This window comes from Vanellus vanellus (genome assembly GCF_965231255.1).
Source record: "Vanellus vanellus genome assembly, chromosome: 2".
Lineage (NCBI taxonomy): Eukaryota > Metazoa > Chordata > Aves > Charadriiformes > Charadriidae > Vanellus > Vanellus vanellus.
Genome location: NC_138906.1, coordinates 106229858 through 106257357, shown reverse-complemented (window position 1 = coordinate 106257357; position 27500 = coordinate 106229858). Strand labels below are relative to the sequence as shown.

Below are 27500 nucleotides of genomic sequence, written 5' to 3'. Positions count from 1 at the left end.
CCATATGTACATATGTATTGAGTAATCAGAAATATTTGTTATCTGTAAAGATGAAAAATGAATTTGATGGTGGTCACTGCCATAGGTGACTACATATTTGTTTATGAATAGCCCTTCAGGTGAATATATTCCTCATGTACGCACAGTACAAAGTTTACTTTTTAGAACAGGCTCTCAAGAATACCCAATGAGTTTGATCTCATTCCAGGTGGTCAGGGGTTTACAAATACAGCACAAGTTGCCATGGCCTTTGTTGAATAATATTTATTTTAAGGATTTACTGTAACGGTTAAATTAGTGTAGGGTTTAGTGTAACTGGTTTAGAGAATTTAAAGATTAGATGCCCTTTAACTTGTCTCTGTACAGCTCAGAATTTCAATGTGTTCTGCTTGGCATGCAGTCCACTGATTTTTAGGATTACTATTTTCCATTTTTCAGTTTCTTGCTGAACAACTGTACTGTTTTGTATCAGATTGTCTCTGAAGCCTTAGTAGGTGTTCTTCGTGTATCTCTCTCTGGGTTTGGGGCAACCACTCGTCAGAGAGATAAAACAGACTTTGGGTACCAGATGCTGATTGAAGGACTGAAAAAAATGTCTAAGCCTATCAGTCTCTGGTTACATCTGATCATCTCTCTCTCTCCCCCCTTTTTTCCTAATCAAGAGTTCCTCAGGAACAATTATCCATTAATTCCCTAGGAACTAATGGAACTAGTGACTTTTGGCTTTTGGATCATGGGTGCCAAGGTTGGTTTTGGACTTTGTTGCTGCAGAAAAGGACTATGTATTTTTTACCTGTTAAGCATTCACCACTGAATGATGGAAGATAGGGAAACAACAAGCTGTCAGGAACTTGGCTAGTATATAAATTTAATAATCTATTAAAAAAAACTAAGGAAAGTGTGATCTTATGAAGAGAGGTGAATCTTGGTATGTGTGCTTTCTAATTGGGGCCTCTGTTCTTCAGAAATGTTGTAAAGGATAGGAGACTTTCACTGCACTGTCAAAAAACCCGAGTCATTTCTGAATGATGCACGTGCTCTGTGTCATTTCCCTGTCAAGGAAAGATGAACCTCTAGTTTAAATGGAAGGGCTTAGACTTAATCCTGTGCCAGTGGACCATATACTGTTGTAGGTGATGCTACTGGCTGCTTTCCCCATCATAACTTTCTTGTAATGCAATGCGTGGCCAAGCAATATTTTCTTCTCTCTGTGCTGGGGGGTTTGTTTGTGTTTCACCAACCACTAAAACTAACTAATTTTTATCACTGATAGCATTTTTAAGGGTTGACTAGAAATTCATCTAGAATCATGGTTTCCCTCTAAGTAAGATTGAGAGATGGATGCAGACTTGCAAAATCTTTTGAGGTATACTGATATGGAATATCTCTAGTTCAAGGGAGAGGTAAAACAAGGGAGTAATAGAAAAGTGACCATGAGTAGACTAAGGAGGAAAACAAGTTACTGCCAAATTAAATTAGAATATTAGAAGTATGGAATATAGACAAGACTTTAGAAAAGAACTCAGAACTTAGTCACTGATAATCTGTTTTTCTTCCCCCCCCCCCCCCCCCATTCATTTCTATTCCTTTTTCCTTGAAAGAGTGTAAGATGGGGCTTTACTATATAGAATACTTGAAATATGCTTATGCTTAAATAGCACTGGAACAAGCATTTGAAATCCAAGGAGGGTGGGTCGTGTCCTTTTAGACCTCATTCTCCAGGAACATGCATGGCTTGACTAAGATTTTATGATCTCTTATATGGTGAAAGAGGAAGGAAGTGAGAAGAATAATGTGTTTCTAAAAAAAATTTTTAGCATCTTTAGTGGAAACAAGCCCCATGAAGCTTGGTGACTTCTGAAATATTCTGCCACCGTAAGCATGAACCTCCATCATTGAGGTCGATAATGAATTTGACTGTTTCTTTACTATGGGCTAAATTCCAGGCTGTGTTGTTACTCTATACTGCACTCCATTTCTTGTCCTTGTTGTTATGCTCATTTATGCCAGAAAGAGAATGCAGTTTGACAGCTATCACTACAAGTGCCTGTGGACATCATATACAAGCCAAATGCTAGATGGTGATAAATACGTTATGATTAGACCTTGGTATCTAGATCATATGTACTGTAGTGAAACCAACACTTGTTTGCTCTCTTCTTCAGGAGGCAGGTTTGCATTAATTTAGTGATATATTGGAAACAAAAATATAAAATCTTTTAAAAATTAATCTGTTTCAGTTTAATGTGGTGCTGCTGGAAGGAAATCCATCCTTTCTTGGTGTTTTACAATCCTGCTTGTAGTGATGCAGCTACAAAAAGGTGAGAAGGTATGCTTTGTTCCTGCTTACCAAAGTAGTAAGAAAAAGCAGCGTTCTTTGGCAACAACAAATATAAGAGCTACAGACCTATGTAGCAAAATATATGAAAAATGCTGAAAAAGAGTTCAATGTTAATGTTAAAAAGACTGGAAAGGATTTGCTTGTTCACTTCTGTCAGTAAATGCACGCTAGCCCTTCTTGCCCTTCGGCAGAGACTGAAAAGCAAGGGCAGAGATGCGCAGGTGGGCTTGGCCCTTTCTCTGCTCAGAGTTGTATCCCACAACAGGGAAGAGTGAGGTGGTGATGCATCCAATTTCTAAACATCTCCTGCTGAGAGGATCCATGGAGATGCTGAAAGCATTTAGTAAAACAGTCCTTCTCAGGAGGAGTTCTTGAGCGGTAATGTTGGCCATCCTGCAGGCAGGTTCCTCTCCAGCACAGCTGCTGGGGATGTGACAAAGACAGTTAGCAAGCACGAACTGGATCTCCAGTCTGTAATGGGGTATGATTGTACCATCTTCACCCTTAGGCACGGCCACTGTAGCATGTCTGACAATTCTAGGGGTTAACTGCTGCTTTAGCTGAGCATAGCGTTCCCCTTCTCTAGACTGGTGGGATTTATTAGGAAAAATAGCATTCTTGGTTATGAATCGCTGTTTAAGAACATTCGTCACTCATGTGCTTCATTTATGTAATGCCATCATAAAAGAGACTTAATAGCTATGAATTTGAAGTTCGTTATCAGTGCCATGTTTACTACTTGTACCTTACCTTCCTCTATACCCCTGATTACAGGCAGTAATATTAGATAATTACTTTCGCCAACCTTAAATGTACTTAAATGTACATACTAATTTTCATCAATGCTGTTTAAACACATTTCTTGAAAAGTAGGATGTCTTTTTAGTGTAAGTGATGGTAAATTCTGAATGAGTTGTCAGTACTGTTAAGATTTGTGAAGTTCTCTAATAGGTATTCAAGAAGGTAGCTTCAATGCCAGGTAATATCTGTATTCTGAAATTTTATGAAAGGGTTTTTTCATACTTCTGTTCGTACTTCGCACTGTTCAGTTTTGATTTGCAAATTGTGTGTATCTTTTTTGCATTGGTTTTAAATTTGAATGACTATATCAAAACTGTTGAAGTCACCTTATTTGGAATGATCGTCCTTTTGCTATTCAATTAAGATAAAGGCTTGCAGTTGGTGAATCTCTCCATCCGCCCTCCCCCCCCCCCAAAAAAAAAAAAAAATCCAGAATTTTCTTATTGGTTATGTCTTCAGGCTTTCTAGATGGTAGCCCTAGTCAGAGTGCTTTAGATGTTAGATTGTACCTCTCATTTTTCCAAGTGGAATTTCCTAGGAGGATGTACAGGTGTCTAAAGCATAATGAGATCTAAATTAAAGAGACAACAGGATGCTCTCAGCACCCTGCTGGACCTGGTCTGCTATGAGAAGTGAGAATTTCCTTCAGATAACATGTAAAAATAGGGTTTGTAGGAGAGTATTTGGCCAGGCATGTTGTAATCGGATGCTAATTTCTTCCACATCTGTTGTCCTTTAACATCTCCTAGAGGTGCTTGCGGTGTTGGAGTTCTTCCCATGAATGGCTCTTCTAGCATTGTGTAAGCAGAAGGGGTCAGGTGATGAACACAAAAAAAGGCTACTTTAGATCTAGTGACACAAAATCTCTCCCTGTGAACATAAGTATGTTGACATTATCAGCAGACACGTGTCCATTTGCAGAAATGTGCAAGTTCAAAGAGGCATAAAAGTGTGATAAGAAAACCTGGCATGAACAACCAGATTCCACTGATGCATGAACACAAACACACACCAGCTCACAGATACGCAAATATTCCGAGGCAAAAATAAAATAGCTTCTTGGCAGATTTTATTCACACTTAAGTGGCTAATTGCCCAACCTGACACTGGCACTGGCAGCATTACAGAGATAATATTTTTTAAAGGGTGAACAATCCCTCAGCAATGTCTCCGATATCCTTCATATGATTATCCTTTTCATTAACAGCAGGCATAGAAGTTTAGGCATTTTTTAAGATCAACAGGCATTTCTGTTCAGTACAAGGATAAATCTGTACATTGAAAGCTTCTTTGTGTGCTTGGAGTACGTACAGAAGACAGAATTTTTATGTTAAGCCAAATAATTTCATATGCCTACTCCTATCTTCATAGGATCCATTTTCAAAACTTCTATGTCGTACGTGAGGAAAGAGGTCTGGGGACTTTCCAACGTGACTATTCTGTATCGTAGAGATTTAAATAGAAAATGTAAGGTGTTTCCCTTGTCATCATTGCTGTTGGAATGCAGTAGCACGACTGGAATCTAGTAGGTGATGGGTTAAGGGATCACCTTATAGAAATTTATCATTCAGGGGATTAGTAATTGGATACAAATCCTGTCACCTCCGGACTGTCTGTTCACATGCAGCTCATCTTGATACTGACCACAAGTTGTTACTGTCTGATGATTTTCTGATAGCTTCTCTTTTAAAAGTTTGTTTTTTCCTAACCCAATAAAAGTCACCATCAGAAATGGCACTGATGTTTGTTGTCACATTGGAAAAAACATCACAATTGAAAAGGCATGGAAAATGAACTTTAAATAATAGCAACTCAAATTAAAATTGGGGGGAAATAGAGGATTATTAAGAATTACAGACTACTGAACTGTAAGTGCTGGCTAAATAGAAGTTATATTTTAGAATACAACTCAAAAACACGGTCATAATACCCAAGCAACGCAGTGTTGCAAAGGGAAAATATTTCCAAATATTTATACGTGCACGCAGGCTACGTTTAAAGCAGTGAGCAAGTATAGCTAGTCTGGATAGCTATGTATCCTTTAACAAATTCATTTATATAGGAGAATAAATACCTAGCTAATTGTGGCTTTAGAGTTTTTTTATGGATTAGAGATTGATAAAAGAGAAACTTTTTAGATAGATTGTGTCATATGACAAAGCATAGGCAAACTATAGCTGATGTACCACTGCTTGGGTTTTTTGGTTTGGGGTTTTTTTTTGTTTGTTTGGTTGGCTGGCTGGTTTCAAAAGGGGGCAGGGTGGAATCTCTCAGACCTTGTTATTTAGTTACCAGCACCATTATGAGACTGTTCTACTGAATCCATTGATTGTTCCACTGAGGCGGTTTGTCCATTTCGTAATGTCTTACCCTGCACTGATCAAGCTGCATCTTTGATATGTTATTTTAAGGGTACGAAATGAGTCCTACAAATTATGCATTTGACAGATACATCATCTAGTCAAAGGAAGGGAATTCCTTTTTCTTCTAAAAGTAATTTTCTCTTCTGTTGTTGGACTCTCCAAAGGATGTGATCAATACATTAATGTGCTTCACAAGAAGTTCCCCTGTTGAACTCATTGTGGAGAGGAAAAGCACTTGTTGAAATTGTATTCGTGGAGAAATTGGTGTCGTTTATATTTAACAGGGCTGTTCATACATTTAAGGCCCTCATTACTTGAGGTTCTGTGTCCCCCACAGTTCTCCTGAATACTTTTCAGGACTGCGTGGGAGGTGCTCAGCTTTTAGCAAAAGAGACCCGTGTTGAATCATTATTTTTTCTGGCTTTTCAACTGCAGTATAGGTCATGCTTAAAAAGCACTAATAAAGAGGTTTGCATAAGTAAATTCTCAGAAATTTAGCATAAAATCTGTACTCAGCAATATTTTTAAGGTTCCACCTGTCGTAAGGGTCTTGTCATGTGAAGCGCAGGGTATTCACAGCACTGTTCCCCTTCAGGAGGAACTAAATTGCACCATACCACATTAGAGGTGTTCAACTCTTGCTAGGTCAATAGTCTCAAAAATATTATTTCAAAACCCGTATTTATGATAAATTTTAAAATATTTCAATAAAATAAAATAAAAAAAAAATTTTGGAAGAACTCGGGAGCTGGTATTTATTGGAAGTTGTACTGCCTGTACAAAAGAAGAGAGTTGCTTTTTATTTTTAGGTGGAATTTTTAAATGAAACTAAATGAAGTTTAATGGCTTATAACATTGCATGAATTTGTCAAAACTGTTCAGCTGGATTGCTACACAATGAATACTGAAAATGTTCTGGTTTTTAGGCTTATAATAGCCTACAGCCATTCAAAAGTCAAAATGTTATTTGATGATTTCAGAATGATAATGAAATTATTATTAATAGCACATATATTAATCTTAATGATATATGTAAATATGGGCAAATGTAAAACTCTGTTGCCACCAAAAAGATTATCCTACTGCTGAAAGTAAACCTGGGGTTAAATTTTAGTGATCAAGCATAAAACAATCTGCTCTAAATGCATCGATAAAAAAAATTGTGATTAAGTTTAAAAATGTATACAGGCTCTGTAGATTTGGAGTGTTTATTAGTACAAAAAAAATTTTGAAGAGAAAAGTATGATCATATCTGCTTTTAAATTAGCAGAAAATAGCAACAGACTGCTCTGATTAAGTAAAATGATGTAAAAGGCTTTGCTTCATTGTTATCTTGATTTGATATATTATCATATCTAATAAATGTATAAGTGTGGGGGTTTTAGGGGGGGAGGGTAGTAGCATATATCATTCTCCACTGTGGATTCATTTGGCTAACGATTTGACTGGCTTGATTTTTGTTTTTGTGCTTTCTGTTCTTTAAAACAGTCCTTCTCTTGTAAAATGCATGTAATTATTTTTTTTTTTTCCTGTTTGATGGTCTTAATCAAGCCGTAATATGGTTTTCATGTTTGCTTTCTTTAATGCCAGGATATTTTTTTAGGAAGGCAGCAGGTTTATGCCTAGGCAACGTAGAAATTTCTTGTCGGTAGTTATATGTAGTAAACATCATGATACGTTTGTTGGTTTTTTTTTTTTCAGTTTTAATATCTGTCTTTGTAAAGCTAAATTCTGCTAGGAGGATATGATCTCTATATTGCGATGTGAAAAAGAGAGAGTGAACTTTATTATATAGGAGAATTTCATGGCATTTTACCTGTTGAGGGCCCTGTAGAGCCAGAAGTATAGTACAGTGACTTGACTAAGTGACAGGCAGTAGCAGCCGTGGTGTCACTGTGTATTATCACCTCATGCTAGCTGGAAGCACTCCCTGAAGCCGATCTAGGTTGTATAGTCCTAGATGAGGTCTTCATGGGTGCTGACCATAAAAAGTTCATCAAAGTAATGAGGCGAGGCGAGAGCTTGGCGCTCATGGGCAGAGCTCAGCACCAAGGAGTGTGAACCGGCTCCAGCTGTGACAATAAAACAGCAGGTGGCTGCTGTCATTAGGGGTGGCAGATGAGGCAGGGGACTAACATTCAGCCCACAAAACTCTCATTTGTTAGCCATCGCCACTGTACCATGCAAAATAGCTTCCATCTCAGTCAATTTTACTTTGCAAAATATTACACAGTCGCCATAAGAAAATTAGAGCCTTGGGTTTACAGGTTCCTTCGATCTTATTATCAGAAAACTCTGCGCGCTCAGGTTATGTGGAAAATTGGACTTTTTTCTCCCCTGAACAGTTTGAGGATCTTTACAGTAATTTTATAATAGGACGTTTCCACCCAGGCATGTGTTTATTGGTTAATATTTTGGACTATTTTGTTTGTAACTCTATAAAATCAATTCCATCCATCCATTTGGCTATGTGTTACACATAACATTGCCTGCTATTCAGTACTGTGAAAGTTGTGCACCGATCAGAATATTTCTGTCTCCATGTTTGTCCAGGTACAGGCATTTCGTGTCATAAATAATGTTTTTGGGGGTTCTGCTAATTTGAGAAATTGTAAAGAAACATAACAGCCCTTTGATTTTTTTTTTTTGTTTGCTTATTTCTGTTTATATCAAATGTGAAAGCATTTTGTATGTATTTAATCTTTGTAGAGCATAATTTAAACTGCCTAAAATTGAAGGCTTTTCTTGTCTGAAAACCATTCCGGGGCAACTCGGCCCTTCCGATGAGTGGAATGCAGCGAGCCCTGTGGCCTGTGGGTCTCAGGGGTCAAATAGTGGGGAGCTGCAGTTGGTCCACAGTGAGAGCCATTTTGTTTGCATCATGTTACGAAGCAAAGCGGAGAGTTGTGTGTTGGTGACTATATGCTCTGTTCCATAGCCGCAAGCAACCTCCAGGAAATACGGTGTTTTCAGGTGGTCATTTGGACACTTGTTTCGGTGTACATGTGCCTCAGTTGTGAACATATTTATTAAATTTCAGTACTCTAACAAGGAGTACATTTGTGTGATGTAATACTGAATAAAACTGGAGCACCTCTCCTATGAGGAGAGGCTGAAAGAGTTGGCGCCGTTCAGCCTGGAGAAGAGACGGCTCCAGGGAGATCTTATTGCGGCCTTCCCGTACCTAAAGGGGGCCTACAGGAGAGCTGGGGAAGGACTTTTTACTAGGGCATGTAGCGATAGAATGAGGGGGAATGGCTTTAAACTGGAAGAGGGCAGGTTCAGATTAAACGTTAAGAAGTTTTTCACTTTGAGGCTGGTAAGGCACTGGAAGAGGTTGCCCAGAGAGGTTGTTGAGGCCCCATCCCTGGAGGTGTTCAAGGCCAGGCTGGATGTGGCCTTGGGCAACCTGGTCTAGTGGGAGGTGTCCCTGCCCATGGCAGAGGGGTTGGAACTCGATGATCTTCAAGGTCCTTTCCAACCCAAACCATTCTATGATTCTATGATAAAATGGAGTACCACCATGTGTGTTGGTACCTGTGTTACCTTTTCTGTCAGGTTCCTCTCTTTATAGGACCAGGTTGTCACATTGTACATAGAAACTGAGGTTGTGTAATTTATCCTGTTAGGAACATACCTCAGAAACTTGGTTGGCAAACTCAGTAAAAGCTGAATTCCTTTTATTTCATCTTTTCAGGTAATTTATCAATTCTCCTTTCTTTTTTGAATAATATGCACACTCAATATGTGTATATAAGTATATCTAGGCCGTTGAGATCAAAGATGTTTTTTTCTTAATTCCATTGGGCACCTATGTAGTTCCCATCTCTCTCATGCTTGATTTGTGGCCAGAAATGGTCAGAGTTAATCTCAGCTGCTGGCTGGGATTGGAATATTCTTTGCCAGAGAACATCTTCTGCTGTGTCACAGATATCATCTTTATGACTGTACTGATTTGCCTGATCTATATTCCTTTGGTTTTCCCGGACTGATAACAGTCTTCATACCTAGTGCATGCAACATCCATACTGGACTGCAAGAATGGCTTTTTGTTGTTGTTGTTGCACAAAACATCCTTCTAAATTCAGTGGGGTTTTTTTATTGTCTTTATTGCTTCAATGACAATTATTTATCAGGTAAGTACTCTATTAATCCCTGCAGTCCTGGGTTTGGACTTCTGTGTCTGAAGTGAGTCCTGCTGGACATCAAAGGCAAACCTAAGAAACACCAGACTTTCCACTTGGCAGCTTTAGTGACTAGTAATTCTCTGTTACTGTTACTTACTCTCTGACCAGTTACCACCTGGAATTCTTATTTGGATAGACTTCCATGTTGCTTTTAATGTCATCTGCACACTCGATGTTCAGTGCCATAATTGAGGGAGTTTTGTAGATCTGTAGTACTTGTAGAGTACGTAAGAGTCTTTCCGGTCTGCGTATCATGGTTTCCTCTGACAGTCCCTGTTACTTTCTTCAGTTAGCCACCTCCTCCTTCGGTGGTAGGAGGAGGAAGTTGTTGCAGCTCTCAACTTTTGGGGTGATGTCGTGGTTTAGGCCTCAAACCAGGACAGGTGAGTTGGGGATGGCTGTGATGGGAATATCTGGAGAGACTGAGACACCAGTTGAGGTTGAAAACTCCGAGCTTTTATTTATGCTCAACTACTAATGAAGATGTCTTTTAACAATGCAAAATCAAACATTAATCAAACACACTAGCCAAGTGTTAGGCCTACAATAACGGTCGGTCTGATGCCACAGTGTTTGGTGGCTCTTAGTCTCTGAGGTAGCAATGGCCAGGCTTGGACAAGGAAAGCCAGAAACAAGGTGGGTGTCCTCTGTTTTTTTTCTCTGTGCTGCAAACGTGTTTATGTGTATACAAGTACCAGATGCATTTTTGAGGACTGAAATCAATATGATCTAAAGGATTATCTTCTGTTTTCCTCGGCTGGAACCAGTCTGTTCTGATTCGACCAGACTGTTGTTAAAGGTACATCCGTGTGGATGGTACTTCTGATGGTTACAGATTAAGTCCTGCTGTCATAGTTTTGCTATTTTTACGCAGTTACAGCTACTTTGGCAAACAGATATTCTGAAGTATTTTGCTTTCTACCTTAAGTCAAACAGTCTTGTGGAATGCTTGGATGTAAGGCAAAAAGGATATGTTTTACAGCTGAATTTAAGTCTCAGGAATAAACAAATCAACCAGCACTTGCTTTTCTATGTCAAGCAAAGACCTAGGGCAAGATTCTCACTACTCTAACAGATCAAGCAGACTGCAGAGTCTTAGCTCCAGCCACCATCTATCACCAGAAGCATTTTCAAATTGTGGGTAGATTGTCAATAAAAATTGTGTATGTCTTCTGATTGTGTATGACTTCTGAGCAGTTCAGTCATCAGATAGTGAACAATTTATTCATCTTATTCCTTTCTTCATACCTCGCAACTTTGCAAAAGACCACAGGCACTGTAGCTGCTGGAATGGCAGTTATATATGGTGGCACTGCTACTGCAGGGCCCTATATGTTTTCTAGCCCACAATCAGCTATCTTTAGATTTGTTTTGATTTCCTTTAAAGACAGGCAGGAGCAGATTCTTTTGATGATGAGGATTTTACTCTCAAGATAGCTCTTCCTGCAGAGGCTCTGCATAAAGCTGGTAACTCAGTCTGCAGTGCAATTTCTGAGCAGTTAGGAAGAATCTGCAATATCAAAAGTGACGTTTTGTTCAGGAAGAATAAAAGACTAAAACTAAGTATATTTGTTTGGCTCTATCCATTCTACTTGTAAGTAGAAACTCGTTGAAACATCCTTATTTTGAGGTAGTCTTACAGGCTGTTCCTTGCACTTCCAACATACATGGATTTTGCTCCTTAGAATCACTAGGAAGCTCTGTACAGACTGTCTGCAGAAGGTCAGATATTTCAAAACTCCTCTCAGGGCACTTAGGGATGTGGTTCACCTGAATTTCCCAAAAGGTTGACTCGACTTTGAAGAACTTCCCACTTCAAATGTTAGTCTGTTTATCCTGCTGCCTCTTTCCAGATGCAAGATGATGATATGTGGATGTCTGATGTCTACTGCATCAAACTCTGTATCTGAAGTCCTGAGCATGCTAGGAAATGGAATGGATCACGAGTCAGGAGATGGGCTAATGTCTGAAGAAAGGGAGGGAATGGAATAGGGAAGGACCAGAGTTATGGGAATGTTGGATGTACATATTGTGAGAAAAGAGAGGACATAAGAAATTTCTCGGTGGCAAAGTTGGTAGGTGCTCTTTTGGATCGCAATGCTTATAGCTGTAAAACTTCATTTATGTTTAAAGCATTCCTGCAGCCTCATTTAGCGTAATAAGCATGTTCTCTGGTGGTGTCCTGTTTCTGGATGTTGACGATAGTCTCTTAGATGTAAGGCACTCCCAACACTGAGCCTAAGGTTGCATTTCAGAATTTAGGCAAAGAGCTTTTGTGTTGTGGTAGACTGAGAGGTCGATAGTGGTGCAACAGAAAGCACATTATGATTCTGTCTTTTTTTTTTTTCCTTTTTTTTTTTTTAATGCACTTTTTGCAGCTGTTAGATTACCAAACACCTGTTAGAGGTGACAGTTACAGATGTTTGATAACCAATGAAAATTAATAGAACATGTGATGCTTTTAACTTAGAAGTGATTTGGTAAGGTGTGTTTAGAAATGTAATTACATACTGCTACTGTCTACCATTATCACTTAACATTCATTAACTCTTCTGAATATTGAAACAAACATTTCTTGTAGCAGTACTAATTCTCTCATATATTTGTAAGGTGATTTCCTGACAGAGTGAACACCTTCTGACTTCAAAGTTTTTGCCACTGTTCAGCTATTTTTAGTCTGCTCATTAAGCGACAAAATAAGTAGAGAGCCATTTGTTTACTTACAGTTATCAGTTAGCAATATACTGTTTAATAAACAATGTCCTATTTATTTCAGGTTTTTACTAGCCAATTTTTAATTTGCATCTATGACAGAATTGTGGATTTTTAGATGGACAGTAGATCAATTCATGTTCAGTAGAAAAATTCAGGTTTAAAGCAAAAATAAAATATTTTATTACATTTTATTTTGTTTGAGAAGAGTACCCAGCAGCATATTGTTGAATTAGACTTGTTATTTTTAGTAATAGTGCATGAACAACCTCAGTTTCGTCTCTAAGTGTAGGTGTTTGGGGAGAATTAAAAAGTAAGCATTTCCTAAAATTTCAAAAAAACCCAACACCTCCAAACCAAGAAAATTCAGAATGGACCTGTAGCTAACTTACAGGAAACCTTTCTGATTTCAGTTACGAAATAAGTAACTTCAGGTGAGGCAGATAATAACAAATAAATGAGTTCCCTCATGGGGGAGGAAATAATGTCAATACTACCAGAGTATTCCTCTTTTGGCACAGTCCTTGCAATGACAGACTAAATTTCTCCCCCGGATGTTTTACATTATAATATACATTTCTTAAAAGAGGGAGGGTGAGAGGCCTGGGCAACTTTGGATGGCAAGATCTCTCCAAGCCAGCTTGAATGGTACAGTAGAGGATGTTTTCTGTTTTATTTAGTTTGTTCTTCCTTTGTACCCAGGTCTATTCTGCCAGAATATGTAAGAGGAGTTAATTGTGCCTATTGCTACTACTTTATGGCCCCGTGGCTAATAATTCTTTCACATCTTGAGGGACACAGATTGGTGGCAGAAAGCAACAGGAATATGTTGAGGGATGTCTTTCTCTTCTGGTTGATAGATGTAGGAATATGCAGGAACAACACAGTCGATTGATTGATAGTGCACAACTCATCCATAATGATCTGTCTGATATAGCAGTAAATTATTCTTGAGATTGATGCAGGTCATTGAACAGCACATTGACAATTCTGTTGTCTGTCATCCTGCTCAAAGCAAGTCAGGAACAATAGCTGCTGTGATACTCAAGTCTACCTTGGGTGCAAGCTGTGTACAGGTGTTCCACTAATATAAGTTGTTGTCTTCTCCCTTCATTTTTTTCGTTGGGTACCTTGGCTTCATTGCTACCTCATTACAGGTAACAGTAAAAACGAGATGAGGTATTTTTAGAATAGAAGGTTATAGTCTTTTGCACTGATAATTTCATATTGACAAAAAATTAATTTTTGAAAATGCTGGGTTTTGAACTTCAGCAAAAACACATCTCCATGGAAAAGTTGAAAAGTTAATAAATAATTAAGAAACATACTTGATTGTTGTTTGGAAAATTGTTAAAAAAACCCCCAAAACACAACAAACAAACCTTCAAACTCAAGGCAGAAAGGCTAATAATTCTCAGAAATTTAAAACTTATGTTAGTTCCATGAGTTGCCATGATATCCTTGCTGTGGTACTGTCATTCTCATCTTGTTAGCAATGGCAAAGTTGTCCTTATTTACCTCTTTCAGTTTCTCTTTTCAAGAGAACAAGTTTGCATTTTTCAGTCCGCCAAGTTGCTCACACTTGAAGATGAGGAGGAAGGAGCCACATATGCCAAATGCATGCGTTGTACTTTCCAGTTTAATTACGAGTGTTAGTGAGGGTGGAGTGTAAAATAGCCATATCCTTCTTTAACACACGGGGTCAGCAGGGAGTATAAGGCGGTGCATCACAGTAGTCTCAATATCGCAGACTGGGTGATTACGCATGACTTGTTAACCTTCTGAAATGGTATTGATTTTTCTTTTTTTTTTTTTTTTTTTTTTTTTTTTTAACTTAAGAAGAATAACCATAACTGTTAGCTGGAAGTAATAAGACCTGCTTCATTTGGCTGCTAAATGAGTCAGCAGAAAACCTCAGCTTTCCTACGCAGGGTTCTAGGACTTGACGTCCTGTCACAGAGGGCATAAAGTTTTTCAGATTTCAGATTTGGATGTTTTCCACACTAGACTTCGCCCTGCCAGATATTTACTCGAACCTGACATCTTGTCACAAAGGGCATGAAGCCTTTCAGACTACTGGATATCTTCCACACCAGGCTCTGCCCTGCCAGATACTTTCTTTTAAATTGAGTCCCTTGCGCGCAGTCATGCAAGAGAGTTATCAGCGCTCCAGTCTGGACCCTTCAGAATCAGCAAACATCCACGAATGATGGACTTGAAGAAATTCCCAGGAATTTAGACTTTTGATGCATGGAAAAAAAAAGATTACTTGGCCATAGAAAACCATTGCTTTCTGGGCAGTTCTGTGTTTTCCTCTACCCTCTTGTTCCTGAAGCTGACCTGCTGAATACAAAACCCTGACAGAGAGATGAGATTTGGGTAGCAACTTTTTACATAATTTTGAGACTTTAAAAACACAAAGCTTTTTGTGTAGACTGTTTATGTACTATTTGACGAAGTACTGATTTGGATATATGAAGTTCTACTATCATGCGTAAAAAATGTACAAATCTGAAGTACATACAAAAATCTGTAATTACATATCCAATTTTTATTGAACATTCCGAAATACATGTGGGTCGTTATATTCCTTGAGCAACTGCACTTCTTTTTTTCCTCTTACTAATTGATACCCCTGTTGGCATGACTCCATGTAAACCACTTATTCAACTACAAACCATTTGCGTTTTCAGTGTATTTCAAGAGACGCTAAAGAACAAGAGCGCTTCATTCATGTAAGAACAAAAGAACCACCATTGAGTCCACGTTGTTATTTACTTGCCTGAACATACTGTCCTCCTCCTTGGCATGATCCATGCAGCTTGCCTTGATTTTTCTGGTTTCTTGCCTCAGGTGAAGGTACAAGGATAGAAATTCAAGCACAGATCACGAAAAACAAAAACTGATGCAGACAGGATAATATATTATTTCCTCATATTCTGTGATGGTGTATAAACATTTAAGGGATCCTTTTTCTTATTATTCCTTGAAGCTGTCAGATTTCCCAGGTGATTTGTCAAAAACGGTAAACCGTTTCCCGAGTGCCTGAAACCTATGATAAAACCTAGTACTAAATATTAATAATTTAAAATTAATGGCATTCTTTTCTGCTATTTTTTTGTTTTGTTTTCGTTGTGGGTGGTGGTTGTTTTGTTTTTTTTGTTTGGTTGTTTGTTTTTTTTTTAAATAAAAAAGACTTTCAAGGAGCTTTTTAAAAAGCTTGTGGCCTGCACATATCATGCAGTAGCTTACCTGTGTTCTCCGAATTAAATTCATGTATAAAGAGGTTCTGGACAGTTTAAAGGAGATGTAAAGGATATTGAGGATATGAATAAAGGGTACATATCCATTGTTATTCTCCTGGACTTTTCCGCCATCATTGAACATTGTTGTCTGTAAAATAAATTCTCCAAGAGCAGTTGCAGAGAGCAATGTATCCACTGAGAAGTGATTTAAAATTGCTCTTCAACTGCTGGATACCTTGTTTGTAGAGTCCCACAAAAATAAATTCTCATGCTGGTCCTCCTCAGCAGTTATGTGCAGTTACAAGATCCACTGGTCTGTTGACAGGTCTTCAAGTGACTTTCTGGTAGAGGCAAGATGCAGCACTTTCCTTGGAACTAGGCCAAGGCTGAGCACTTGGTAAACAGGAAATAACAGGTTTCATGACTATGGTCCAGAATACTTATTTTGGGGTGTGCGTTTTTAACTTGGCTTTTCACTAACCCAGTGATGTACAGCTTAAAAAGAAAAGAGCTATTACAGATTCAAAACATAATAAAACCTAGAATGTTTTGCCCTCTCAAAACAAGATACTTCACAGAGCACAGTTCTCTTCCTGCAGAGAAAATGAGAGCACAGACAATACACGACAGATTATTCATATTCCTTGGGTACTGTGATGATGCTGAAGAACTTGCATTACACTAGAATAAAATGTGGAAGTAAAGATTGTCCAATATGTTTCTTTATTCCCAGAATTAGAAGTCCCTTTGTTTCTTTTGTGCATTAAAATGTGCTTTTATAACTGAAGACAAGTCTGTAGAGGCTCCTAAATCAGTTACAGACATTTTCAGAGTCAGTCCAAGTACTGTTTGAAGACTGCTATGGAATATGAGTGGACATGTTCCTACAAAGCCACAACTTTTCTAAACTGAAACCAGAATATTCTGTAGACGTATTTTTTGAAAGGCTCTTATATATTTACGATTGATTTTTTATTTTATTTTTTTTTATAGTTTATCTGCAAAATATTGTCCATAGGGAGTGTGGATGCTATTCTAAAGCTCTGTGCCATTTTTCAACTTTTCTTTAATTTATCCTGAAGTTTGAACATAGAGTGTATAAGACAGAGTACGTTGTTAGTTTGGAACCAGAGTAGTTGAAAATCACTAAAAAAGTTAAACCAACAGAATGTCACTGCAAGCAAATGAAATCCTACCTACTCACCTTTTCCCACTGCAAGAGGCGGCTGCTAGGGACAGTCTTCCTAACGAATGGAGGGAATTCCCAGTGACTGTGACTTGGGTGTATAGATTAGACACTTCTGCCTTTCGAAACCTGACCCTCAGAAGAGCAGCTGGGCTGTTGGCTTCTTGTCTTCATGTGGGTTGGGGATGAGTATGTCCAGATCAGAGTTTGTAAAACTGGTTCCAGGCCTCTAGTCTGGCCTGGTTTGCACGCATTGGAAACAGTAGAGTATGGCAATGACAGGTTTTTCCTACTGCCTTTTGATGTGTTTCTGAAACCAGTTAGTTTCTAGAATTTGAACATTTCTATTCCCACTTGAATTAAAAAGTAAGAAATGAGAAATTCGGCAAAGCCTGAATTGGTGCGTACTGCAGCTGATGGAAAGACTGCCTTTGATTTGAAGATGTATTAGAGCAACATATCTTGAAAACATTCACTTCTTGAGTCCTTACTGGTGCCAGCCAGACTTCCCTTAAGATTCATTTTAAAAGACCAAGGCTAAGTCATGTCTATCTAGTCAGTTCTGACAGTATCTTAGGAATTAAATGATTTACTTCAGCAGAGGTAAATAGCATAGATTAAACCAATGTTTTTTTGACTACTAAAACAGTAATTGCGTAGAAACCCAGAGTTACTGAATGTACTGAAAACACTTTTTGTGGTTTGTAAAGCCAGCAAACACCTTTACCACCTCTCTCTTAAAATCACTTGTGGAGTCTCCTTCTCTGGAGACATTCAAAACTCGCCTGGACACCTTCCTGTGCAACCTCGTCTAGGTGTTCCTGCTCCGACAGGGGGATTGGACTAGATGATCTTTTGAGGTCCCTTCCAATCCCTAGCATACTGTGATACTGTGATACTTGCAGTATTTAGTAAACGTAAACAAATAGTTCCCACATTTGTCTTTTTTTTTTGGGGGGGGGGGGGGGGGGGGGGGGGGGGGTTGTCCTCAAACTCAGCATCCAAACCAAGATGTTTAGACTTTTTCTCAATTCTGAGGAAAAAAAAAAATTTTTTTTTTTTTTCAATGAGGGCTGTCTCTGTTGGTAATATTTTTTTTTATCTCATTCTTAATTTCTTGTGAAAATAACGACTTTACTTTTATTTTCAAGGCCTGATTCTGTAAGGTGAGGAGCAGTTCCTGAGCTATGCTGAGCACTGCAGGCTTGCCCGGAAGCATTCTGCACTCCTCGAGCCTTAAGTCTTCAAGCCTTACGTTAAAAGCTTAAAGTGTTCGTAGGCGCGGAGACACTTACTGAGTCAGTCTTTGTTTTATTTGTGCTGTGTAACAGCAGCAAAACGGTTACTCAGAACCTAGATACAACAGCAAGGAGGCAGCTAATGTGAGATTAATTGCTTCACATTATTAACAAGGCCTTTGTCTTTGATTTTGCAGAAAGGTATGTCTGTCTGTACCCCCTGCAGTTGTGTGATATAAGAAATGTTCAGCTTTTGTTTGGAAGCTTCAAGTACACAGGCTCAAAAGAAACGAAAACAGAAAACCTTCCCTAGAAATATTGTGTAGCTGGTTGGGATCTTTATATTCCGTGTAAATAGCAAAGTATGCCTTTACAACTTTGATTGCACATTACCCTTTCACAGTAACACCTTTGGTTTGATTTTTCTTTTAGAGAAGAGGGAGAATGGGGGTTTGTAACAGGAAATACAAGTCTTACTAAATTAAAATCTGTTTGGTACCTTTCACAGCTGTGTGGAAACGGTTAGTATTTCTGCTGAGAAGCAAGGGCAGAATGTTTTGAATGCCTTGTGCTGTTATTAGAATGCATTTTTTAAATTTTTTTACAACTATTTTCCTGATGTACAATAATTCTGATGACACTTGCATAGTAATGATGGTAATGGTGTGATAGATTATTCACAGTTGTAATGATTATGATGCCATACTGATAAATTGTGTAGGGAAAAGTACTTAAGATTTTGTAAGAACTAAGGAAATTGCTATCATTTAAGTAAGACGGAATTATATTCTTACACCTTAAGGGATGCACAAGAGAGATTCTCTGTATTAATGTGAAAGTGCCCAAAGTAGATCAGACATGGAGAAGCTACATTAACATATTTGTAAATGAAAAGTACTGTCTCTTGGCTTTTGTGGCTCTTATACCCCATAGTGCTAGCGTTTTGCAGTCCTTCCATTGTCCATTACTGCAAACACGTCCAGATGAATTCAGCGTTTAATGTTAAAAATCTTATAACATGCCAGTTTGATTTGTAGCCCTTCATATCATGGAATGCTAATTAAAATCATATTTTTGCATATGTCATGCCTTTCATGTACATATGCAAATAGAGTCTATTGCCTTTCAGCTATTAGTAATTAACTTTATGAAGGACAGCTGTAATACATAATTAACAAAAATGTTTGCAAGCCCTTTTCACACTGAAAGTTGCAGCAGTAAAATTTTTGCTTATCGAGAACCATTTTAGTTTGAAGCTTCAGTCTGATATATAAATTGTTTGAAGCAGTCACATGACATAATTAAAATGATGTTATGTTCTTATCAGCAGAACAATGGTACTTGATAGGCTCCTATCTGTTTCATTATGTATGTTACCAAAATTAAAGTAAATTATCTGTGTTTTGTTTGGCAGAAACAAAATGCCAGGTAGTATATGTTTTGTTGGTGCTGTTGATGCTTTGAACAATGTCTTGCCAGTTTGAACTATATTCCTGTGCAAAGTGTATTCATGAGCATGTGCTTCACCACCTTTTCCATCCTTTTTTTTTCTCAAGGCTATAAAATAACTAAGGCTATTAATTTGTTTCCATGTATATCTCTTTAAATAAATAATACAATGAAGGTTGACAAGACAAGCAGTGATTAAAGCGTCTGATCTTGCGGTATTTTTGTGTTACTCATTAAAAACAATGAAACAACTTGTATGAAGCAGGGTTGTAGGATGGCCCATTAGGCTTAAATTTAAAGGTGTAACTAAAACTGTGTTAATTTATAGCATGAGAAAGTGTTATTTCGGTAAAATAGACTGTATTATCAGTATATTGTATAAGATGTTCTAATTTGCACAGGGAAACAGAAGCAAGTTTTCTATTCTTTGACTAGCTATGTATGGTTGTGATTCCGTGTTCGTAAGAAAAATAGCCAAGCAACTGCAATCCGAAGACAACCTGTCATTACCAAATAGACTCTCAGATTTAAATTGTAGTCTAGCAGGGGTTTTTAAAAATCCACCTTTAAGAAAATACACTCAACTGCATGTTCAAAACAGGAAAGTATTTTATTAAAAAAAAATTAATAAAAGTTTAATCTTCCTGGGTTTTCTGTTTGTTTGGTAGGGTGGCGTTTGTGATGAAGAAGCATTTGAATACTCATTTACTGGGCAAACATGGAGTTGGCACACCCAAAGAAAGGTAAATTACTTCAAAATTATTTCTCGCTTTATGTTATGCAATATGTGGAGACCTTATCTGGAATATTTGGCTTACCCAAAGTGAAGTCACCTGGCCTTTTAGCTCAACTCCAACTACAGAGGGAGCTAACGTGCCTAAGTGGTCTGACAGTGTGGTGCTTATGACGCGACTGTGGGTGTCAATAGAGAAATTGGTGTAGAAAAAAATTCTATGGAAAAGGTGTACGATTTGTGCCTTTTGGGGCATTTTTTGACAGGTTATCTTACTTTCTCAAAATGTTCATAGTTGAAATTGTCCCTCAAAGTACAAAATCAAATTTATTTTTTTTTTTTTCTTGGTGGGCTTTATGCTTATAGGTTTCTAAACCTATGGGTTTACTGTTTCAAGTATTACTGTCCTGTAACTCATTCTTCTGGTGTAGGCTTTTGTAAGTAAAGAGTATTTTCTGGTTTTGATATGAAAGAAGGGGAAAATAAATCATAGCTAGGAGTTGTAGGAGGATACCACAAGACTCTTTCTTGGTCATGATTATTTCTTGTTAAAGACACTGGAAATGGTAGTCAGTTACATCCTTTCCTCACAAGTTCGTCACACTTAAATCACTGAGCGGCCTAAGAGTAGAATTTTAAATTATCACACCATATACATATACACCTTGTGTTTGACTAAGCACCTGTTTAAGTGGTGCTTATATTTTTAATGAGATTTCCTCTACAAAGTGCTTAACCAGAATTTCCCTAACACATGGTTATTTAAAGAGATTTGAGATACTCTGTCTCATCTAAAATATAGAGTGATGTATTGAAACAATTACAGTTTTATCAAAGCAGATATCTTATTAAAGTTTATGCTGGTTATCTTTTGTCATAGCGCAAAAATTACAAAAAATGTTTTGCTCTGGTGGCTTATTTTGTAACTGGAAGCATTCAATACCAATATGTTCTTTTACAAGGGGGTACTTACTGTATAATCATCATAAATACAACATAGAGATAACTTGTGTTACCCTAGTGAATATGTGCGCAATAAAAGATACATACAATAGCTTTCCAAATATAGTATCTTAGCCTGAGAGGCATATTTTTAGCGATCATCATCTTGAAATGAATTCCTAAACAAGCAGGATGCTATAATCTAAATTGGTTGTTGCTGGCTTTTGTTTGCGTGTTTCTCCTGAAAGCCTTCTGGCTGTTTCCATTTTCCCCATTTCTTCCCATGTTCCCTCAAAGGCTGGCTGGCCCGCCAGCATGGCGTGAAGAGGGAGGAAGAGGAGGAGGGGTCCCTCCCCTGCCGCCCCTCACCTTGGTGTCAGGTTCGGAGCCCCGGCTGCCCGTGGAGCAGAGTGCCCGGCTCGGGCTCACGACCTCCTTGCCCCATGTGCTAGCGCGGGCTGTTGCAGCTTTACCCCCCGGCTGGCGTAAAGAAGCGGTGTTTGAGTGACTTCATACTCTCATCTTTTGAAATGTCTTTATCTGTCTTCTGAATATTTCTTATCTGCAATACCTTTTTAGCTGGCGCTTCAGCTTAATGTAGAGCAGCCTCAAATAGTAGTGGCAGAGCTACAACAACAAAGTAATTTTAGGCATTTGGGTCTTTTTAGTCTAGAAAAAAGAAGACTGAGGGGGCATCTTATCAATACTTATAGATACTTGGAGGAAGGGTGCCAGGTAGGTGGGAACAGTCTTTTTTCAGTGGTGCCCAGTGATAGAATAAGAGGTAATGGGCACAAACTTGAATATAGGAAGTTCCACCTTAACATGAGGAGGAACTTCTTTACTTTGAGGGTGGCAGAGCACTGGCACAGGCTGCCTAGAGAGGTTGTGGAGTCTCCCACTCTGGAGACACTCAAAACCCGCCTGGACACCGTCCTGTGCAACCTGCTGTAGGTGACGCTGCTCTGGCGGGGGAGTTGAACTAGATGACCTCCAGAGGTCCCTTCCAACCCTGACCATTCTGTGATTCTGTAATTTTCTAGTAGCAGTCTCTCACTGGTGATGGTGGATGTTTTAGCCACGTGATCGAGTGCAGTAAATACCAAACCGCTGTTGCTTTCCTTTCCACCTTTCTCTTCCTATTATGAGAGAGTTTGATGCCTTTTAATGGCTTTAGGAACCAAAGAAATCCTTCTTCAGCATGTTAAACAATCACTTTGGGTATAAACTTATTATAAATTAAGTTACATAGTTTTCTTACCTATTTAAAACATTAATGCCTTGATCATAATTTTGCAAGCTTGCTATTTTTTAATTTCTCTAGGACAATATAATCAGTTTATTCTTTATGTTTTGCATTTGATTCTGCCCTCTGATACATTGCATATAATAGCAAATACTAATAGAAGCTAGCTAAATAGGCTGTGACAATTAAATTAATAATGCATTTTATTTGCAAGTGTTTAGTCTTCATGGTTTGACTGATATATGCAAAGATGGTAATTTATTAAAAGTAAATTCATGTAATTGTACTACAGAGTTTGATGGACCAAAAAAAGTTGTCAGCATGACTATCATCAAAAACAGAAAATTGAAATAAGTTCAAAAGGGTGCTTGAAAAAAATAGTTATAACCCATACACCCTAAGAAATTGGTGCCCTTTAACAAACTTCTCAAAAAGGAATTTCTGGTGACAAACATCGAGATAGTTTTGAGAGGGAGAGAAGAAATACATTTACAATTTAGAAAGCAGTACTGAACTAGCGTGCCTTGCTCTCTCTAGCTTTCCAGCTAGCTTTTTTGTATGCACAAAAGGGAGGTGTTATGGGGGCTGTGGAAGTGTTTGCACGTGCAGATATAGAAAATAAGTATAATTCATGAGATTGCTACTAAAACATCTTTTGTTTTGAGTTTGTTCTTTTTTTTTTTTTTAAGACAAAATTGATTTAAGGGGAAAATACTGTGCAGTTGAAAATCACAGAAGCTTAAAAAAATAGCCTTGCAGTAAAACGTCTGCACATTTCAGCCACAAAAAAACCCTATTGCCTAGTCCATTATGATCATTACCATTTAATAGCTAACTCAAAAGTGGAATGTTTTAACGCAAAAATTCCTCTAAGGTATTTTTTCCTGTTATTGGAACTGTGATACTGATTTATTGTCAACTTGAATGTGTCTCAAAACTGGCATGTTATCTGCGAAGTCCAAGGCCAGTACATATTTGGTACTTCAGTGTCAGTAATCTTCATGGGACCTATAACTATATCTTATTGGCAGGATAAATCTTTGGCTACACCTTTATTGTGTCTAGGAGACAGTGTGGTTGAGGACAAGGTGACTGCATCAGTAGTGTTAATGGTGCCAAGTTCTAATTTCTGTCACATCGTTATGTTACTTAGGTGTAAATTGTGGCAAAACACAGAACAAACAGCGATGTTTCACTATTGAGTTTAAGATAAGTACATACACACACAAAAAAAATATGAGCAAGAAAATAAAAATAAAATCACTAAGTCTCATCGGTGAGACTGAATTTTGCCACTATTAAGCACAACTCTGGGTTTAGAAATTTATCGTATGAAAAATACATTTAAATATCCTTTAGAGATTTTTTTTTTTTTCCCCAGGACACTATTAGTGTGTAATATGCATGTTATGGTATATAAGACTTTGTTAACTAGAATTTTACTTGATAGATCTGTTTAAATTATTTTTTATATAAGTATACCAGAGAAAGGCCTTAACTGACAGTTGTTTGAGTACCTCATCTTCCTTATGAATTTTAAATGATGAGTTGCCTCTTAAATAACTTTTCTGCAAATGAGTAATCCCATTGTGTCAAATGGGACCATTCATATCTATAAAGTTACTTGGAGCACAAAGCCTTCCTGAACTGGAATCCGTGTTACAAAACATTTTTTGTAAAGGTCATTTATAATAGATTTGGTTTTTGTAAGGTTGTTCTGGCATTTTTTCATGCCCATTTTAAAAATGGGATCAATGTTACAGTGCTAGTATTGTCACATGAAGATCATGTGATTTTCAAATAATCTTAATTGACTGGAAAAGCTGTGTAGCGATTTCAACTTGAGAGCAAAAGCTGTAAGTAAATGCCTATTGCTATGTAGTAGCAGCTTGAATAGATACAAGATGCTTTTTCAAATAATGTTGGAAGATAGTGTACTTCTGAAATTCGTGGGTTTTTTTACTCGGCTGCTTTGAAGTAAAAAGGAGTTAAAAAGTACGAAAGGAGCATGTTGTTTAATGTGCTTGCATAAGCCTGAGTGACTTGTGGAATATCAAATGGTACTAACGTGTGTGGTACAAATATCGGAAAATATACAAGACTGCATGATATGTCATTGGAAGGCATTATTGAGATCCGAAAGAAAGGTAGCCAGGGAAAATGAATAGGGGCTTGATATTTTGTAAATTTTGTTTTATTTTGTAATAAATTGCAGTGTGCTGATATTTCCATTTGAATGTAAAACTAGCAGTGAATGAAGTCCATCAGTCCAACACTCTTCTATTTAATTGAACTGCTCATCGTTCTTTTGAAACGTTTTTCTTTCTTTGAGTAGAGAAATTTCTGATAGTGACTATTTGATATGCCTGTTTTGGATAATTTTACCCTGTACCTGCAAAGTAAAAAGATCCCGTTGACGTTACAACTGATTTTGGAAAAACAAGCGGCAAAAGTCAGAGTGATGTGTCATTCGTACGTATATGTATGCAGTCATCTTATAACGACTTACCCATATTCTGAAAGAATGAGTAAGCGACTGTGTCACAGAAAGGTTTCCAGTTAGAGGTGTTGGTAGTACATACAGATACACAGCGGAGAGGCTACCTGTAACCACTGGAGGGTAATGTGCTGAGTCTTGCCATCAAGCTTTGTCATCACCTTTTACTGCTTCTCGCAGTTGATTTTGAGCTTTTCAACTGAAACCTAACATTACTAGGTTAACTGGGCGGGAAGGAAAAACTCACTTAATTGATTGCTTCCTGCATTTGGCTTAAAAGAGATCTTGGGGAGTTACAGAATCATTCTTTGGAAAAGCCCTAAGGAAGGAAATGTAGCTTTTCCTTGAAGTATTTACTTGTTGGAAGCTTGAGATGAGAGGAGGGGAGCGGAAAGGACTCAACGTTTTAGCATTGGTTAGGAGATGAAGATCTCTGTTAAGCTTTCAGTATTTTGGTGGCTTCCTTGACCTTCGAAACCAGTATTTCCTGTGGAGTTCGGCTCTTGGCTGGTGCTATGCTGTTTTGGAGTGCGAGTGTAGGTACAGGCTCCACAGTTGCTTGCTGCCCAAGTGCTCTTCTCTGTCCGTGGCTGACCCAAGGAACACGAGGAAGCCATTCGGCTTACCTGAGCTTCCTCAGGCACTGGAAGTAGAAGAATTCACAGCTAGCTTTCCTTTTGGCTCGTTGCCAGTACATGCATCATATGCGTTGGCTTCTCTATGGAGAAGAGTGGGCAGCCATTTATACTTTTGAAGACTGTTTTCACAAAGACAAGTGATAAATTCAGCTTCTTATCAGAAAGAAAAATAACAACTGAAGGGCTCTGAAAGAATGAAGTTATTTTACTACTACTCGTTATTTGTTCTTCCTATCAAATCCTGGCAATCTTATAGTTTACTTCAGAAGGAGGGGCAATCTGAAGTAAGTTTATTTTAGTTGTCAGGTATGATGTGAGCTGTTTTGGGAATTTCCGTAGTCCGCAGCAATCTTCCTGTTGGGAAGGCGTAGCTGCTACGGGTAGAAGATAGAGGGAGCACCTAATGGGATGCACACTGCCCACAGTGAGCACCTCTGGCTAATTTTAAGCGTCATAACAAGATATAAATAATGATCTCATTGTATTAATAAAAAACCAAGTACTGTCTAGAGCCTAGGTTATTAGTTTTATTAGCAAGTGTATGCTAACGTTGTCTGTGGATCTGTGGAAGACAGCACGGGTAGCTGCTGAAAGCTGCAGGTTTTATTCACAACAGTCTGTTGCCAAGGAAAACACCATTCATAGTTGCATGCCATCAGCCAAAAAGTAGTCAGCCACAAACTGATCCCTCCTCTGTTGCAGTCAGATGAAAGTAAGTTGTTCCAGTCATATGTCCCAACTTGCTTCTTCCACCGTGCAAGTCAACCGTGCAGGCCAAGAGGGTAAGGATTAGGATGGCAATGTATCTCTAAATCCCTTTTTACCTGTGCAGGGTTGGAAGCGAGAGACCTATCCAGCCAGTTACACAGAGTATGTTACACTACTATGAATTTGTACAGTGTTGTACTCCGTGGCATTTATAGATGTAAAATGTTCCATGTCCCGGGTGGTATCGTGACTCTTAGCTTTGATCAGGCTATAAAATACAACACAAATATTTATTGAGCACATTGTAAAGGAAATGGAAACATAATCTCTTGACTATGCTGCAGTGAAATATTTTCCATATATTCTGAGGAATCACGAGGAGTATTTTGTAGGCTTTGAAAGTGAAAGCAGAAATGCTGTGGTAAATGCTGTGTATGACTGATGGTAGAAGCTCAGCTTCTGGTTTTAAACCACACACTTCACAATACTTCCATCAGGGTATAATGCCATCAGGACTATTTTTCTGCAGCCAAAGAAGTTTCCTAATTTATTAAGTAAGACTGTTTGTTTGTCCAAGTTTACTTAAGTTTCATCACCTCAAGGTGGAAACAAATACTGGAGAAACATGTTCTGGAGTTGAACGATACCATGAATGCAAATCTCAAATAACCCCCTACAGTGCTATAAAATTAGGAAAAAAAAAAAAAAAAAGTTGACTGAGACTTAAGTGCTAAAAATATGGAGGACTTTTTGTATTGTAAAGACAATCTTCTGCATCATGAGCCCTCATGGTGTACTCTGCACTGATCTCTGGTGGGTCGACTCATAGGACAGCCCAGGTTGGAAGGGACCTCTAAAGAGGTCATCTGATCCAACTTTTCATGGGAAAGGGAGCCTAGAGGAGATATCTAGCACCCTGTCCAATTACATCTTGAAAATCTCTAGCAATGGGGACTCTACCACTTCCCTGGGGAGGTTGTTCCAGTGAATGGTGGTTCTTACTGCAAAACATTTTCTTATGTCGAGGTGAAACCTCTCCCAGTGAAACTTGTACGTGTTGCCCCTTGTCTTCTCCATGTGGCTCCTTGTGAAGAGAGAGCCTCTGTCGTCTTTGTAGCAGCGCTTTAAGTACTGGAATACCATGATGAGGTCTCCCTGAGCTTTTTCTTCTCCAGGGTAGTAGATGTCGGACAGAAAGCTGGCTGCCTCAGTGT

At 38.2% G+C, this 27500-nt stretch overlaps 1 protein-coding gene across 1 annotated transcript in view; it reads left to right on the top strand.

Annotated features, from left to right (window-relative positions):
* ZNF407 (zinc finger protein 407) overlaps positions 1 to 27500 on the top strand; it is a 343458-nt gene that overhangs the window by 114902 nt on the left and 201056 nt on the right. Inside the window, exon 4 of the mRNA XM_082499666.1 lies at positions 20191 to 20265. Within this exon, the coding sequence (XP_082355792.1) occupies positions 20191 to 20265 (75 nt within the window). The remainder of the gene's footprint in view (positions 1 to 20190; positions 20266 to 27500) is intronic.